Source organism: Propithecus coquereli, unplaced genomic scaffold (genome assembly GCF_000956105.1).
Source record: "Propithecus coquereli isolate 6110/MARCELLA unplaced genomic scaffold, Pcoq_1.0 Scaffold154, whole genome shotgun sequence".
Lineage (NCBI taxonomy): Eukaryota > Metazoa > Chordata > Mammalia > Primates > Indriidae > Propithecus > Propithecus coquereli.
The window spans coordinates 691,507-710,296 of NW_012139858.1; the positions used below are offsets into that span (position 1 = coordinate 691,507).

Here is an 18,790-nt window from a genome sequence, read left to right on the forward strand (position 1 = left end):
TGGTAGAGACAAGGTCTTGCTATGTTGCCCAGACTGATCTTGAACTCTTGGCCTTAAGTGATCCTCCCGCCTGGGCCTCCCAAAGTGCTGGGATTACAGGTGTGAGCCACCCTGCCTAGCCACTTTATTTCATAAAACTTAATTTATTCATTACCTTAGTTACAGTTAATTCTCTATGACTTTACCAATTTTGTTATAACTAATCTATCTCTATTTTTAAAAACTTAAAAATTTTCTTAAGTTAGGAAAAAAATCATCTCCATCTTGTATAGGTTGTACCTACAATAGATATTATAGCAGAATCATTATTAAAACACATCACAGAAAATCAGCCTTCTCTTCTGTATAATGTGCATGCAAAGCTTCTCACCCAGGTTTGCCTTAAGCAAGAGGGCCCAGCGTTTCAGAACAGTAAGTGTAATGTCGGAGTTCTGTGGTACTTACAGATGGAAGCAGAAGTCCCAGTCGATGTCATTGCTAACAGCTGGGATACAAATGGGGCTGGTTTGCATCTTCTTCCTACCAAGAATCACATGTGAGGTCAGCTTTGGGAGAAAAGGCTTAGTTTATTCTGTTTACCCTGTCTTGGATGCTATTAACATTAAACTGAAACTACTCAAATATATAACCCATCCTAAATCCACAAATGGACTATGCACACTCATGTGTGGAGATCCCTGGAAAGCAGAAATTAAAGACATTTGCCAAATTAAATGTCTAAGTTAAATTTCTTTCCCCTAATTTCTATTCCATGTTACTTCTCCCTGGACTTATTTACCTCTCAAAACCAGCACATTTGCATATCCTGGATCATCAAAACTATGGTCACCTACTCAACTCAGATATTGTTTTTGCAGTTCTGAGGGAAAGATGGATCCAAACACAGCAACCAGCTCTCAGTAATAAATGAAGTACAGCCAGTGCATTGGTTTATTTTCCTCCTTATCCCTGGGGCCATTTCACTATTTAGTAGGTGGTTCTAGTAAAGGAGCTAAAATTCATGTCTATTTTGGTTGCTACTATCAGCTGATGGGGGAAATGGTTTGGGACTCATAGCGAAAAATGTGATTTATAATTACAGTATTTGTGAAATTCAACTCTCAAGGCTATTGCCTGTCGCTTAAATCAAATCCAAATCGAATGCAGTTATTTACTCAACATCAACACCCACCTGCAGAATGTCACTCATTCCCACCGAGCCCTGAGTACCCTTCTCTGACCCAGGATCCAGAACATCTACTATCCAAAAATCAGAAGGGAAGATTCACTGATTTCTCTTTCTAATCTCTACTTTCAAAACTATGGCCAGAGTAAGGGGTTCTGATGTCTCAACCCCTGAACCCTGTTCCTATCAGATTCCATGGAGCCCTGAAGACCACATTTTGGCCCCTCTCTCAAGTACAAAGCGCTTCCTCCTTTTCTGCTCTTGTTGCGTGGTAACTTGGTAAACCCTGAGGCTACATGCCTAGCTCCGTGCAGAGCTTCCCGTGGCTACCTCCGTGCGGCTGTACGCCCGCCGCCGAAGTTCTGGCCGGCTCGGCCAGCAAGGGCTGCTGGCTGCAGGGCCCGCCCGGGCGGCCCACCTGGCGAGGGCTGAGAAGCCACGCCCCGGAACTAGCCTTCCCGGCTCCCTCAGCCAGGCAGCGCGGCTTCCTCGCGCGGCGTCAGCGGCCTGGCCCCAGCCGACCTCGGTCCCGGCACCACAGCGGTGCCTGTCTGAAGCTAGAGGGCCTGCGAGGTCAGCCTTTAGCGTCCGGGGCCCAGGTTCCGGCCCGAGAGACAATACGGTTGCCATGGGAACGGAACGCCGCGGGCTCGCTGGGAGCGCCTGTAGCCACGGGGACGCGGGCACTTCCGGCCCGGGGAATCCCGGCCCGAGGGCCGGCGGTGGTTCCCACCTCACCCTCCGCTTTCTGGTCCCCGCGGGCCTGACGCACGCGACCTAGGGCTAGTGCCACACTTCGCTCTGCTGCGCTGAGTCGTCCACTAATGTCATATCTCAGAGGACCTTCCTTGTCGGAGATGAAGACACAGGAAAAGAAGATAAATCCCCTGGAAGGAAGAAAGAGTGCCCGGCTCCACGACCCTACCTGTTCAAAACTGCCACGTATGCGGGTCGTATGCAGCGGCAGCCCAGGCCGCCGATTCCCCCACCCCTGCACCCACGCTTTCCGGCTGGGACCCAACCCCGCCCCCAGCGCAGGTCCTCGCGAGTTTGGTTCTCTGGACCCCAGAGGAAAGGCGCAGATACAGTTGATAGTGCTCGCACCGTCTGTGTTTCCGCTCCCAGTAAGATTGAAGCTAGGCATGGTTAGGAAAGTGGATTGCGGGAAGTGGGTAGGGTAAGAAATGGAACACTAGATCTGCTAATGGTTAGCAGTTCAGAGAATATTTGCGAGGGAGGAGGGTACATTTGGCACATAGCCCTAAATTAGACACCCATACGTTCTTATACCCCTTCATTGGCTGGAAATACTGTGGTTAGAACTAAAAACAAAATCCTAGATCCTCCAACTCCTGAGCAGACCCCCATCTTAAACCAAGGGGACACCAGAGAAACCTTAAAAACCGAGTTCCTGATCTTACAGGAGGTCGGACACACCCCTGCCCTCTTCCTTTTGTGATTTAGACACAACTGACCAGCATTAAATAATGTTGAAATAGATCTCATAGTACTGACGAAACGGACTCTGTGGCGAGATTCCAAATTAAAAACAAGACCTAAGGCCATGCCAAGCAAGAGTTAAGTCATCACCCTATGCTTAAAGAATAAATTATGTTCGTCTGGGTGAACTAAAACACCTTTGAAGACTTAAATTTCCAAACCTCTGTGATACTTTTCCTTCCATTGCCATCTTAACCCTTTCCCCCAAATGCAAACTTTGGTTGTAATATATGTGTTTTTAGGTGTGTTCATTAACACCAGAATGGAATGCCACTAATCCGGGTGGATATGCTTTTACAACATTCATCCACATTCCCTCCCTTGATTTTGACGTAGAAGAGGCAAGTATCGCTATTGCAGAAATTGCATAGAGGAAGCATGTGTAGAGGGTACTCCCAGACTCTTACAACCCCAAATCAAATATGATTATCTCCAAACTATTCCAACCCCAGGAACTGTGAAATGTAAGAAAAAGGAAATGCAAATAAACTTTTTCTTGGAACACATTGTATGGCCTCTCAAGACAGCGTTAGATGCCTTATTTCTGAAATCCAATAGTATCCTGTCCACAATCTCATCTTGACTCTCACCATGCTGTATTGGCAAGTTGCTGTTTATTTGCAAGTTTCTCACACTCTCCATACATCTATCCATCCACACAGACAAAAATATCTATTGAATACCTACTATGTGCCAGATAATATTCTAAGCATTAGGGAAGCAAAGGTGAACAAATAGACAAAGATTTTGCTCTACTGGAATTTATATTCTACTAGGTGAAGAAAAACACAGAACTTCTAGCAAACAATATGGTGTCTCTGCAAATTAGAAAAAGGTACATAGCTTAGGGAATAGGCAGCAATGCTTTGTCAATTCAGAAAAAGCCTCTTCCTCCAGCCAGACTCAGGTCCCTGAAGAGTACAGCTTTGGGAACAGAGGGCGGGCTGGATTTCAGGACTCACTCACTCCAGGTGAGCCACCTCACAATGAAGCGATAAATGATATGTGGAAAAATAAAGCCAGGTAAGGGATCTAGAAAATGATGTAGTCACGTGGGGAGGGGTGTGCTATCTTACATAGCATAGTTAAGGAGGGCCTCTCTGACAAGATGGCATTGAGCAGAGACCTCAAGGAAATGAGGGAGCAAATCATGCAAATATCTAGGAGAACATCCTAAGATGTTAACAGCAAATGCAAAGGCACTGGGTCAAGGAATAGCAAAAGGGCAATAAGAATGAGGAGGAGAGGAGACTGGGTCAGTTAAAGTAGCAGGGCATGAGGTCATAGAGGGCCTTATAGGCAATCCATCCATCTAATACTGACTACCCGCTAGGTGACAGGCCCTGTTTGATAGCTATGGGCTCCTTGTGAGCACAAGCTGTTATAGCCATTGAGCCTTCGGCATGAATGCCTGGTCCATCATCAATGTTCACTAACATTTAATAAATGGTGAATCATCTTTGGGAACTTAGTGAGAATCTTAGTGAGAGATTCTAGCCTCCCTGTATCAGTTTCCTATTGCTGTAACAAGTCACCACAAATTTATTCTTATATAATTCTGGAGGTCAGAAGTCTGAAATGGGTATCACTGGCTTAAAAAGACAGTATGTCTGCAAGGGTGGTTCCTTCTGAGAACTCTAAGGAAAAATCTGTTTTCTTACCTTTTCTGGCTTCTAGAGCTGGCCTGCATTCCTTGATTTGTGACCTCTTTTTCCATCTTCAAGGGCCCCCTCTTGTTACATTGGGCCCACCTAGATAATCCAGAATAATCTTATCTTGAGGTCAGCTGATTAGCAACCTTAATTTTATCTGCAATCCTAATTCCTCAATTCTCTTGTCATGTAATTATCCACAGGTTAGATTCACATCTACCATATTCACAAGGTCTGGGGATTAGGACATAGATGCCTTTGGGAGGACTTATTCTGCCCATCAGTGTGTTTAACATGACTTAAATGCGTGGTTTTAAACACACCCAGAGGTGACACATAAGGAGCCCTTACTACCCATCTCTTCTCCTGGCTGTTAGATGCTTATATCATTTGACTGTGTCCATCATTTCTCTCCCCTACACACCCTCATTTTATAATCTGGTACATCTGGTTGTGGTTCTTGAATATGCTGGTTCTTCCCATTTTAAGGCCTGGTTTGCAATAAATGTGCAGGAATATCTCATTTCTTCCCTCCTACTCAACTCCACCTTTTGAGGCTTTACTCTCAAGGGAAGCCTTTCCATCTGCTGGAACTCACACATTGTTCCCTCAGCCGGTTCCTATGGCCCACTTATGGTGACCATCAGAGTTGAGCTCTTGTTTTGTTTCTCAAATGTGCCACGCACTGCTCCATAAGGCCTAACAAGTCTCTGCCCTGAGCTGGTGAACAGAAATTGCTACTCTTGTGAATGCCCTTGTTCCTTGGTATGTTGCCTTTTCCAGTTGACTCTTTGTCTTGCAGTCTGTCTTTTAACTTTGCTCAAAAAACGTCAGCCACCCCCCCTCACTCCACCCCCATCTTTGCTGGATAGTGTTTCTGCTGCTGTCAACACCCTACATTCCAGTTATACCACGTTGCAAAAGGTTGTGCTTCAACATGTGCTGGGAACATTTTCCCCACACAGTATAGCATGTGTTTATCTTAAGATGGGTGGGTTTAATTATTGAAGGCTTTGGAGTGTCTTAACAAAGTCTATGTAAGGAAAACAAATTGATGACTCTTAGTCAACATAATAGTCCATTCTTTCTCACTCAATGCGATGATGATACGTACAATATTCTACTTTTTTTCTCTGACCGTCTCATATCATGATGAAAGCTAATGTGAAAACGGGCAATTTGAAAATTATCCAAAGAATCTTCACATATGTATGTAATGACATTTACATGTAGGATAGTCACTGCTTCATTTTTGTAGCTATAAAATATTGGAAGCAGATAAAATGTCCATCAATGAGGAACTACTAAAACATAGCACAATCATACTGTGAAATATTATTCAGCAGTTAAAATGCACGAGATGTGTGTGCTGACAGAGAACAATCTCCAAGATATGTAAAGTGGAAAGTAAAATACATACCTACATGTATATAGAATGTCTCAGGTCACCCAAGATACTTAATAGCTGTTGCTTCTGGGGAGGTGAACTAGGAATTAGGAGTAAGAGAGAGATTTATTTTTTATTTCACTTGTCCTATAGTTATAGCCTGATATCTAATCACTGAGATATGAGGTTTCTTTTCATATGCCGATTTTCGTTTATGAGGCATTTCTTTCCATCTAAGAAGACTGGTTTGGGTTTATCCGGATTTCCTCCCCAGATTAGCATGCCCATAAAGTCATGTTCTGAGTTGTTTGGTTGGCCCCTTTTGAAGTATATTCTCTTCTCATGGTGCATACACTTGATAATTTAAAATAATAATAACCTCATATACCATTTGCATTATTTTCATTGATTTCTTTGGTTCTTTTGGGCGGAGCAGGAGAGGGCATTAAAGGTTCAATTGAGTAAACACTGAGTATCGCACACATGCATTGTTTGAAATCAAAAGTTTCAGTGTATAGTATAAAGGAATGAGAACTGAAGTAGAGGTGGCAGAATCATATGAGTGAAGGGAAATGGCCTTGTTATGTTGTATTATGAAAAATAATGCTAACTACTTAAGTAATTGTACCTATTTCAGGGTCATTTGGTATTTTAATTATGATTTTAACCTGTAAGAATTCACCCAACAAGAGTTTCATCAGGAATGAATTTATCCTTATGATGGGATAGGAGAATATATTTGAAATTTTTCTATCTGTTTGTACTTCTTTTTTAACTTTTTTAACTTACCTGTTTGTACTTTCCTTTTCCTTAAAAAGGGAAAAAAAAGAAGGAAGAGAAAAAAAATCCAGTGGAGGCTTCCAAACAGTTAAAAAGACTACAGATCAAATGAAAGGCAATTCTGAATTAAAGGACTCTGATGCAACTGCCCCAAAGTGGCTGATACTTGGGGGCAGAGCTCAGGGGGAACTCAAGGGCTGGGAAATAAAAATGAGGTGAGACTTTGTGTGAGACAGTGTGGACAACTTGCACCGGTTGAGCATAATGCAGGATACAGTAATAAAAACCATCAAATGAAATGCTACTGAATTGATCTTCAGAAGCCACGTAGATATGTTTATAAATACACCAAAACACCAGAGATGCAAAATGAAACAAGTTTATTTTTCTGCAATAACTTCTGTAAATTACAAAGACAAAATACTAAACTACAGCATATAAGTTTTCAATATTTAACCAGAGTACTTGTAATAAATATGCATCCTGAAACAAGATAAAAGGCTACACTTTGTCAGGCATCCTACAAAATGTCTCAAGTTTTATACTCTGCAGCATTTCTGTGTGGAGGCCGGAGGGGGGTTGTTTTGTATTTTCTTAAGTGCTGTGACAAAAAGTCCTTTCACATTTCTTTGGAGCATTTTTGAAATTGCTTAACTACAATTAAACAACTTAAGTAACACCAACCTTTAAAGCCATTTTTACTTTGCTGTCGTTGGTCCTCATCCAATACAGATTAACGTAACATCCAGTACAGCCAAGCACCCCCTGAGCCCAGACAGCCCTGCAGTATGTGGGCCCTGTCAGAGCAGGCCCTACATTTTTAGTTAAATACTTTGGAGAATTCTATATACTGTTTATCTCCCTCAACAAGATCAATGCCATAAGGGAAGTTGCAAGCAAGTTAGGAACATTTTTAACCTGAAAGTAAAGTGAACAGAAATATTTCCCCCCCCAAGACCTATGCACCATATTACCATACCGACTTTAGTTTCAAAGTCGAAAAATTGATTGGTACTAACAGTCCTTTCAGAGATCATTTATGGGTGCTGGTAGAGTCAGGACATTCAAAAATATTCAATGGGTAAAAAGAAGATTTACTATATTCAGAAATGCACTACAGTTTTGAAGACACAATGGCAGAAAGTCCTAGGGGTATTGGTGGCAGCTCATATTAAGTCTGGAATACCTAACTACTTTTTGCTATAGCCGAAAACTTTGAGGAAAAAGTTACATTTTTAAAAAGTCTTAAGCATGGTTACCTAAAAATATTTTGTTAATATAATGTAATTTTATTTATTTAGGGGTTTAGATATGAAAACATCTTTAAGAGCCAATAAAAATATTATAGAGAAAAAAAACACTTTAAAAAAATTGAGGTTAGGAACTATGAGGCATTTCTTTTGGCTGTAAACACACAGTTTACTGTCCCTTGTTGAAACACAAATGTTTGGATTTCCTGAGCTTCACGGATAACAGCAGGAGGCAAGTTTGCATAGAAAATTTGCAATATGTCAACGATTTAATTAAAAAAGCTTCTAAGGACAATTTGCTTTTGTTTTTAAACTTCATGTTTTAGTTAACAGTGCTCATCAAAGTACGAAGCTGATAAGCAGGGTGATGAGATATATAAGGCAGATGAGGGAAAAAGAAGTAATTGGAGTTTTTAAATCCACAGAATACCATGATAAAGGGTCTTAAGCAGGTGCTTCATAACCAGTGCCATACTAATTTGGTTAGAAAGCAAATCATGTTTTTGGGATTGGAAGCCAAAGGCAAAAAGGGCTCTCCTATGCTGACTGGCACAGCCCGAGTGCAGGAGTGGAAGCAGCACTCACTGTGTGGGGACTTCAGCATATCACTCAGTGGCGATGGAGCCACTCAGCTGGTCAGGTACCGAGGAGGGTACCCGCCTGCCACATCAGGACCAGACCTTTGGATGTGGCTGATCCCAGCCCTAGAACCTGAAGGGTTGACAGGGACTTTCACACCTCTGCTGGTTTGAAGTCTAAGTAGTTCTGAGGAGGGCAGTCTTCTCCTGGGACGAGTCCTCAGAAAACTTTGGAAAGGGAAGACGCTATGCTAGGCCACAGTGCATACCACAAATGAGAACAATGGCAGTGGTTGCCAACAACTCTGGATCTAACACAAAGACGAACAACAAGGGGGCAGCGTCCTGCCAAGGAATCCACTTTACTTCTTTTGAGACTGGTTTTTACACATGGTAAGGATTTGCTTCAGTACTTTCTGGACATCTTCATCCATCTGGCCCTATGAAATTCGAACAAAAGACACCCATAAGAACCTAAATGAAGTCATGGCACTTTCTCCTCTGAGGAATGAGATGGCTGGCCGGCAGGAAGCCCCTGGCTTACTCCCCCATCTTTCAGAAGAATGTCAGCCCTATCAAGTCCCACATTTCTATGAGGAACTGACTCAATGAGAGGGCCCTGCCCCTATCCACCTGGAGGATGAGACCCCAGGCATCTAACAAAACCCTCAGCCAAGGCTATGTGGGGTGTCAGTTGCAAATGTGAGCCAAGCAAGCCAGAACACCAACAATCGCCAAGGTAAGGCAGTGCTAATGGCTCTTAGAACATCAGCATGCCTGGAAAGGAAAAGTGGGGTCCTCCCGATAGCCGACAGCAGCCACATTGCCCTTCATTGCTCCATGAATGCGAGGCCGCTCCCGGTAAACAGGGTACAAGGCTCTGGACACAAAATCCACAGCAAAGCAAAAAGCATTTTCAGGTTTTCCAGTAAAAAGGATTCTCCTCTAATTTTTGTTTGTTCTACTAGTTTAATGAGTTTTGGCAACATCGGCTGCCACATTTCTTTACGATGTCCAGAAACGTCAAGGGGCATTACTGTACCTGCACAGCATACAGAAGATGCATTCTGTAAACTGATATGACCTCCTGGTGTTGTTTCTTGCATTCCTAGAAAGAGAAAATTTGAATTATTAATGAGCTTGGGAGATCTTTAAAGAACAGAAACAAAAAGCTATGAGAAAGTTGTAATCGAATGCTACCCAAGTGATACCCTCTACTATATGCTAGCATATGAAGCTCATAAAACTACTGTCAGCTCATTGGCTTGTATATTTCTGAATACTAGTCAATATTCTTAGAGAAAAAAATCTACCTACTTCATCTTGGTATATCAACTCTAGAAGAAAACTCATGTAAAAATGAGTTCTTATAATCCTAAATTTGTTTTAGAAATATATGTACATGTACTTATGCAAATATAGACATATTCAGTCAAAGTAAATACTGCAAGGAAATATATCAAATGCAAAAAGTGATTATCCCAGAGTTGTTGAATTATGGGCAATTTCAATTTATAGGAACTTTTTGGAGTTTTCTGTATTTTCAATTTTTCTGTAATGACCAAATATGTATTAATTTAATTTTAAAAGTATATTCCCTCTAAGGGAATTATGGATTACTCACTATATGACCAGCGTTGTATAATTCCCAGGGAGCTCAATTTTATTTAGCTATCAGCATACAGAGAAGGCAAACAAGGTGGTGGCCAAAAAGAATCACAAATGATTCTTCAGTATAGCTGCTGATGCTTTTATTTCTCCTTGTTAAACTATTACTCCAATCCTCTCAGTGACTGTTTCAAAGATCTTTTTTTTTTTTTTTTTGTCTTTTTGAGACAGGGTCTCACTCTGTTGCCCGGGCTAGAATGCAGTGGCATCATCATAGCTCACTATAACCTCAAACTCCTGGGTTCAAGTGATTCTTCAGCCTCCCAAGTAGCTGGGACTGTAAGCATGTGCCACCACACCTGGCTAATTTCTCTACTTTTTGTAGAGACAGGCTCTCGCTGTTGCCCAGGCTGGTCACAGACTCCTGGCCTCAAGCTGTTTCAAGGATCTTAGCTGTGAACTCTTCCACGAGCCTCCATCAACACCCATTGTCCCTTCCTTCCTCTCAGTGTCAGAATATGAATATCCTTCTGATTAAAGGACAACCTATGAAACCTCAGTCCTTTGAAATTCATGCCATAAGAAGGTACACTTGGTTCCTCTCTTTGTGTTGTTCCCTCCCTACCTTTCAGCTAACCCCCCTTGATTATTTATGAGTTTATCTTCTGATAACTGTCTTCTTTTCCATCTCTCCTTCTGTCATCACTTGGTTGCCTTTAATATCTGTGTGCATGACCCATTTAACACCTGGGCCTCTCCACTCCTTGATCTCGGCTTTGATGACTTGCTTCTCTTCCTTTCAGCCATGGTCACAGCCCTGCCCCTCTCATTACTGCCTCTGAAATCCCCACTGAAAGCATCCCACCCTCCCACCACCATCTCCTATCTTTCCAGCAAAACTGATTTAGGTTTCCCCCACCCCCTGCTGTGATTCTTCAGCCCCACCAGATCCCCATCTACTCACTCACTTCTCTAAGCAAGCAGCCTACTGCAGTCCAGATTCTACCCCCACTGCACTGGAGTGGCTCTCCCCAAGGTTATCAAGGGCCAGCTAGTGCCACATCTCAGCCCTTGCTGAGTAAGGAAAAGTTCTCACTCATCCCTTTCAGACTCAGCACAAGCATCGTCTCCTGTAGGAAGCTTTTCACGACTCACCAGATTGGGCAGAACCATTTCCTGCAGATGCCCACAGTATGCAGGGCAGGGACTATGTCTTACTTTTATACCATGGGCACCATGTACAATACTGATACGTAATAGGAACTCAACAAACACATGCTGAGTAAGTATAAGAATTACTATATAAACCATTAGCACTTTATCTACAAGTATGTAACAGCCATTTTATCAGGAGAAGAATGACCTGTAGAACACGGAAAGGAACATCTTTTTTCCCCCTGATTCCACCACTGCTAGAGGTGTTAACTCCAGAAAGCCAGTACTGTACTTTATGGCAGCCAGAGTAAGGAGTGCAGACACCTGAATTCACTAGTGTTCAGTCTATACTGGAGAAATCATCAAATCCATGTTGTTTGTATATAGAAGCCACAGATAGTCCAGGACTGACTAACCCTTGACTTCACGTGGAAAATGTAATGTATCTCTGATAGCTAAAACCTTAACAGATATCATGGGAGGCTAAACAATGGCTCTCAGGAGATGTCCACATCCTAATCCCTAGAACTTCTGAATGTTACATTATATGACGAAAGGGATCTTGTAGACGTAATTAAGGACTTTGAGATGGAGAGAGAGATTATTGTGGATTATCTAGGTGGGCTTTTGAATGGAATCACAAGGGTCCTTATAAGAGGGAGGCCTGAAAGTCAAACGCAGAAAAAGGAAACGGGAAGACAGATGCAGCAGTTGAAGTGATGTGCTCTGAAGAAGGAGGGGGCCATGAGCCAGGGGAACACAGGCGGCCTCTAGAAGCTACAAAACGCAAGGAAATGGATTCTCCCCTAGAGCCTGGAGAAGGAACCAGCCCTGCCCACACCTTTAAGTCCAGTGAACCTGATTTTGGACTTCTGATCTCCAGAACCATAAGATAATAAATTCGAGTTGTTTTAAACCAAGTTTGTGGTGATTTGTTGTAACAGCCCCAGGAAACCAATTTAGCTATGAAAGGGTTTTCCTGGGTGAAACATGCAGAGGGACCAAGAAGCAGCTTCAAACATGTAGATCCCGGCCCCTAGTAAGAAAAAGCTCTTGCCACTCCCAGAGGAGGGGAAGGCCGGTTGCAGACAAAGAAGAAGGGGTAGAAAGACAGTGGACGGGTGCAGAGTGCACAAGCAATTCCTCTCTTCCTAGTTGCACGTCTCACCCCCCTCATTGCACAGACTGACTTAAGAATTCCACCAGCGGTTCCCTCTTTTGCCCTCACTGAAGAAGTCTCCAGTCAATTGCTCATTGAAGTACAACATTCCTCTGGGCTGGGAATCTTTTTGCTCAATGCCAACTTGCCCCGATAGCTGAGTCGTATGTGACCTGCCTCACCCTCCACCCCAAACCAGGCAGCGGAAATGCGCCCACTCACGGCCAGCTGGTGCTGGAGCTGCTTGACCTGCTGCTGCAGTGCTTCCAGCTGCTGACTCTGTCTTTTGGACGAGCTTGTTGAGTAGGAGAGCTGCGAGAGGCTGTTCAGGGCCTCCTTCAATTTGATGACTTCCTTTGACATCTCATTTATCTAGCAACAAAGGAAAACTGTATCAATAGGCAGTAATGTCTACGGAAGCAAAATGTTAGATATTTCTAAGCCTTGAACACAGTCCTCTCTTTTGGCCTCTGGCACTTGACACTCTGGAATAATTCTTTCATTTTTAAAAGAAAACTCATAAAATGAAACATAACAAAATCAGGCAAACCAACAAAGCCCTCCCATTATGTTCTAATAAAGGCCCCTGAATTACAAATTGTGTTTTGGTGCACGAGGGAAACTAAAGCTGTGATGCTGATTTCCTTCTTTCACCCTTAAAAGGAGTGCAGTTGAAAAAATTAATCAGAAATAGGATTTCAGGCATTCTTTATTTGGAGACGACTATGTCTTGTCCAACATTGCTGACATGGGCAATCAGGAATAAGTCTTAGGAAGCCTAGTATCTCTGGACACCTTGCTTGAAAGTGAACACAACCCCCACCTCACCCCACCAACTCCCTAACTCCCCACCCCTTGTGGGCTTTTGAAACTCTTTTTGAAACATTCATTACAAAAGAATAAAGATAAATAGCCCTCTAATGAATGCCATTCAGAACCTCTGACACAGGAAACCACCCTGAACTTCCCTTTGCTTCCCTCCTTCCTCCGGCCACATCCAGTGCCATCTCCAATTGCCTGTCCCTACATTCTGTCCCCCTCCTATATACCTTTGAGAATGGGGGTCAGGGAGGGTAGTTTTTATACTGACTTGGAGGAGGTGAGGAAACTCATGGAGCGTAGGGAAGCAGGATTAAGCCTTAGAGTCTGAGTTTGCATATGATAGAGGGATCTGTTTTGATTCAGAAAGAGGAGTTGAAGTTTGAGGGGGACCACAAACACTTTTCAGTTTGCAGATTCACCGCTGATCCCTGACACTGGCAGCAGAGCTTCTGTAAAATGATTTTTAAAGGATCAGTATGTACCAAGTATGTGAAAATGCTTTAGTGTAAGGAGGAGTGGCAGAAGATCAATTTTTTAAAAATATAAATACAGAACAAATTCTTCTTAATGCGATTGTGGGGACAGATACAGTCACGTGCAGAGCATGTGAGCATCCATAATAGGTTAGTGCCAACAAATACCATAAATGTTTAATACAGAAAAGGTTGAAGGGCTGAGGACTTATTGCTAGAAACCCTAGAGCAATAGAATTTCACCAACCTTTTTATCTTTATCCTCCTCCAGTTTAGAAGAGCTCTCAGAATATCTTTTCATTTCTGCAAGTTCTTCCTGAGCTTGCTGGAATTTCTGCAGAAGTTCATTTACTTCTTGCTCTTTGGATTTCAACAGAGTCTGAATATTTTCCTTTTCTCTTTTTGCTTGTGAGACCTCACTTCTAATCTGGGCAACCTCTGAATGGACCTTTTCTTTTTCTTTTACTGAATCCTTTAATTTCGATGCCAACGCACTCACTTCACTCTCCAGGGATGCCTGGAGCTTTTCGTAGGAAGCCCTGGGTACCATCGCGTCTGTCATAGCAGCTTTCTCTTCTAGGAGTTGTTTTTCCAGCTTTGCCACTTCCACTTCCTTGCTTGCAAGGTGCTCTTTAAGACTGCTTATTTTTTCTTCCATCTCTTTTGCAGTAGTCCGCAGCGTGGTGATCACTTGCAAATGTTCTGTGATAGAGACAGAGTTCTCTTTCTGTGCATCTACCAGTTGTTTCAGCTGGGTCAACTCATTCAACACTTTTGAATACTGAGACTTCATTTCAGACAGTGCGTCTTCTGCTTTAGCCCTGGACACGTTTGTCACTTGCATCAATTTTTCGTGCTCTGCCTTATGGATATATTCGGTTGTTACGTCCTCTAAGGATTTCCTCTTCCTGTAATCTTCCAGCTCAGCCTGGGCTTCTTTGTACAGCTGTGACAGCTCGCTCACCTGTTTATTGAGTTCATCTATCATCCTATTCATGGCCTCTTTCATGTCCCCAGCTTCATCGCTGGCTTCCTGTGTCACCTGACTTTTTAGTGTATCTTTTAATTTCATGATTTCTTCTTGGGCTTCTTGGTATTTCTCAAACAAAAATGCTTTCTCCTTATTCATATTCTCAATAACAGAGCAGTATGAACTTTTCATTTCCTCATATTCTTCTGCAGGTGGCTTAATCGCTATACCTTTCTCCCTCTCTGTAAGTTTTTCCTCTAACTTTCTCACTTTCTCTTTATTTCTTTCACTTTCTTCTAATGCCTTCTGCAGATCCTGCTTTAGCACGTCTATTTCCTCCTCAGAGACCCTCAGCTCACGGAGATGGGAGTAACTATCCACGCTCTCAGGCGAGACGAGACCCAGTTTCATCTGCTTCTGCACACTAAGGACTTCTTTCATGGCCTCCTCGTACTTGCTCTGGGTTTCCTTAAGTTTCTGGCTGAGGTCAGAGCCATTCTCTGACATCTCTGTGTTGTTTAAGCACACCAGTTCTGTCCTTCGGGACTGGAGTTCAGCCTGTAGCTGTTTCCTTTCTGCTTCAGAACTCTCTAATCTCTTCTGCAAGTCTTGCAAAATCTCTTGTAGTTGCTGAATTCTGACGTCACTGTCAATAGTAGATTTACCTAAGGAATGTGTTAAGACAGATGGAGATGATTTGGCATCTGGGGGAGAGGTTTCACCAGGTTTGCCCAGGGATGAGGCTAAGTTGGTCTGGGTGGAATGGTAAGAGTCAAAGCTTAGGTCTGCTTCTGCCTCCTTGGGTGACTTGGCCTAGGAAAAAAAAGCAAGAATTAAATGGCACCAAAGGTGTGGTTAAGTGAACAGGCAACTGGAGTGGGAGGAACAAATCTGAAAGTAAAGTATGGGAGGAGCAGGAAGACCATTTTGCATGTGTAACTTTCGTGCCACCAAAAAAACATGTCCTGGGATGTGAGAGTCAGACTAATGACACAAAACTTACTCTGTACGCTATTAGGACAGATGATTTGTGTCACTTTCAAAACACGGGAATTGTTTTGTCTGTAAAACCTCTGATTCAAATTTTTCCTTTGTTTCTAATTACATTTTACTTGCCAAGAAGGGCAACGAGCATAGTATAGCTATTTCTTATAAAGTTCTAAAATCTGCCAAATGATCAATGTTACTAAATGAATAAACTAATATTATATACATAATTTAAAACATAAAATTTTGGTGTATATATAAAATTTTATAATACATAAAACTATCATTCTATGTATATAATATGTATTTATAAGTTTTATTTATAGTGTTTATATATTTTATTTATACATCTACATTTTATGAAAACATTTATAACTGTCATATCATATGTATGATACTATGTATATTAATTATACACAATTTACCAATTTAGCAATTTATAGAAATAGGGTTAATGAATAACACTTTCAAAAAACAAATGATTCGAAACTATAATACGCTTAAAGATAACTACATTTAAAAACAAGAAGAAACTAACGTAGATATTTAGAACAAAATACATCTGACTACTCCTGAAAAAACAATAGCTTGACTCTACAGAATAGTCTATGGTAGCAATCCATTTACCTACTTGTAATTTATCTTGTAATTCCTTATTGTGTAAGGTAAGGGAAGCAACTTTTGCTTGCAATAGGGCAAGAAGATCTTGTTGGTCAGCTTCAGAACTTATATCCAATAAGCTATCAGCACCTTGGAAAAAAGAAAGGCAATTTAAAATAATATAAAAAAATTAAGCTGTTATTTCCCTAACCTCTAACAAACACACATTCTAGCCTAATCCAGTTCTTCTTCCTGGTCCAAGCCATAAAACCCCTCCCCCACAACTGGACATACAAACAGCAATTTTCAGGTACCAGAGCTTCCTTACTGTGGTATTCCTAGCACGATACTAGATACATGTGTATATATGTTGATTCTGAAAACCGATGAATTTGGTCATACATTTTCCATTCACTTAAGTGTCATATCTCAGTGGCTTCTGGTTCCTTCTCATGCCTCGTAAGTCCCAGTTCTTCGAATCCTTTTAGAAATATCTCTGGAATCTGGTTTATTTCTTATCCCCACCACCGTTACTCTAGTTTAGACTTTTGCACCTTACTTGGAAACTGCAAACGGCTTCCTGACAAATCTCTCCTCTCCCCAGTAAAAATGTAGCCTGCACAACAATGTCAGACCAATCTTCCCAAAACATACTTTGATTGGGTCATTCCTTTGTTTCAAGTGCTTCGGTTGTTCTTCCTCTATAAATAATCTCTAAATTCCTTTACCTGGGTTCAGGCCTCTATGATCTGTCCCCAATCTACTTTTTCAGGTTTATGACTCACTACTGCTTTCCTAGATTTCCCTTTCCCTCAGATTCATGGTTATCGTCATATTCTCTAGATTCTCAATACATGGCTGATTCTTTCATTTTCAACCACAAGACTGCCCTTGCAGTATCTCTCTGCCTAGAGAATTCTTGGGCATCGTTCAAGACCCACGTCAAACTTTGCCTCCTCCTCAAGGCATTCGCTGACTAAGGCATGAAATGATCTTCTCTTCTCTGAATCCTATAGTAATCACAGTTGATAAACTTCAACTTTTTGACATCCTACTGACTATCACGCTGAAACCACATCTAAAGCAGTGCTACTCAAAGTGTTCCTTAAAATAAAGAACTTCCTCCACAATGTAACGCAATGTACTGCTTCCTTCATCCAGAAAGTCTTCCTATGGAAAAAAATGTCAGCTGGACAAAGCAGAGTGTTTAGTGACATAGCTGGGTGAATTTCTGGTAGAAACTCCTTCATTAAATGCAATAGTTTACAGATCACACTCTACATAGCACTGATTTAAACTTTTTACGCTGTGCTTTTTCTCACAGCCATTTAATGCAGAGATGAAAACTTAATTTGGAAGAATGCAAAGTGACATTTCTTTGTAGAAATGCTTGCATCTGATAATAAGGCACTGTTCTGATATCTGATGCCTAAGCCCCAGCTTTCTAAGTCCCATTGACATGAAGTATGGTAAGCATGGAATGAACCAGGGAATTTGGAACATGACTGCAATTCTAAGCAATAGAAATTACTTTCAAGACACAATGGAAGGTTTTAAAAGTATGCAATGTAACACTTGTTCAATTATATTAACACTGATCTCTGCCAGGAATTAGAAAGTTTAACATTTCTAAATTCTGCAAATTAAAGGCTCCAAACACATATGAAATGCACAATAGACTAAGAAACTGAATCCTGGACCAAAAAGGGGCCTCTGAAATCATCTACTCTATGTGTAAAATTGATTCTGAAGATATCGTACTACATTCTTAGAGGGTAAACTCTTAGGAGGTACTCTTCAAAGATAGAATGAATTAAACCCTATCTTGCTGAAGACAATATGATTGCATATGATTTTATTAACACTCTGTCTTTGCATGTGTCTACTTAAAATCCAAAGTAGAAAAGATCAGGACAACTGTGAAGGTACACGGTTGGTTCTCCCTTCATGAAGTAACTTGCTGCTCAGCTGCAACATGTACAGTTAGCAGACAGCCTGAAGCCTATGGACCTCATCTCAAAATACTGTTTTTGAATGCATAAAATATACAGGCTACAGTAATTTAAGAGCTTATTCTGTAACACACCAAATAACAAGATACAGCAGCAGGTCTAATAAGTGCCATAATTTTCAGGAAAGATATTGTAAACAATATTTCAAGATATCTGCAATAGCAGTAAGGTGATAGGAATTCTCTTGGTGACAAAGTCTCTGATCTGCTAACACCACTGGAGTTTATTGGCTATATTCATAATTGAAGGAAATGCTAACACTGAGTTAGGGACGAAGGAAAACAGAGGCGTATTTTTTCATATCTAAACTCAGAGACTCTTTAAAAGCCAGGTTAAGGCCCCATGAAGCACAGAGAGGGTCTGCCAGTGCCTTACTGGCAGCTCCGTGATGGCATGCTTTCTCCCGACCACCCTATACAGAGTACCCTGGCGTGGCCTTTGCATTCCTTAAATGAACATGAAGTAAAGTTTGGTCGAAGGAACAAAAACAGATGCTTCCTTATCTTACCTGTAGTACTGTCACTTAGTCTGTCCTTGTTTTCTCGTATAGAACTGATCTCGGCCTGTTCAAACACAAAAAGTGACTTCAAAGAATATTCCTAAATATACAAAAGATTCAAGCAGATTTTCCTCCTTGAGTTTACACAGAGCAGAGTCAGTGTTAACCTACTAGAAAAACAGCTAGCAGATCT

General features: G+C 41.6%; 2 protein-coding genes across 5 annotated transcripts in view; both read right to left on the reverse strand.

Moving 5' to 3' along the window:
• Positions 1-512, reverse strand: part of TTC23L (tetratricopeptide repeat domain 23-like) — a 28,782-nt gene extending 28,270 nt beyond the window's left edge. The window contains exon 1 of the mRNA XM_012640518.1: positions 445-512. Coding sequence (XP_012495972.1) covers positions 445-512 — 68 coding nt within the window. The remainder of the gene's footprint in view (positions 1-444) is intronic.
• Positions 513-6,847: 6,335 nt separating this feature from the next.
• Positions 6,848-18,790, reverse strand: part of RAI14 (retinoic acid induced 14) — a 143,365-nt gene continuing 131,422 nt past the window's right edge. For 3 of the 4 annotated variants that reach the window (XM_012640525.1, XM_012640523.1, XM_012640522.1), the window contains 6 exons: positions 18,607-18,661; positions 16,118-16,236; positions 13,777-15,312; positions 12,457-12,606; positions 9,355-9,420; positions 6,848-8,752 (listed from right to left, as the gene is read on the reverse strand). In XM_012640525.1, the coding sequence (XP_012495979.1) occupies positions 8,675-8,752; positions 9,355-9,420; positions 12,457-12,606; positions 13,777-15,312; positions 16,118-16,236; positions 18,607-18,661 (2,004 nt within the window). In that variant the 3' untranslated portion in view covers positions 6,848-8,674. The remainder of the gene's footprint in view (positions 8,753-9,354; positions 9,421-12,456; positions 12,607-13,776; positions 15,313-16,117; positions 16,237-18,606; positions 18,662-18,790) is intronic. The other variant, XM_012640524.1, reaches the window with a different exon arrangement.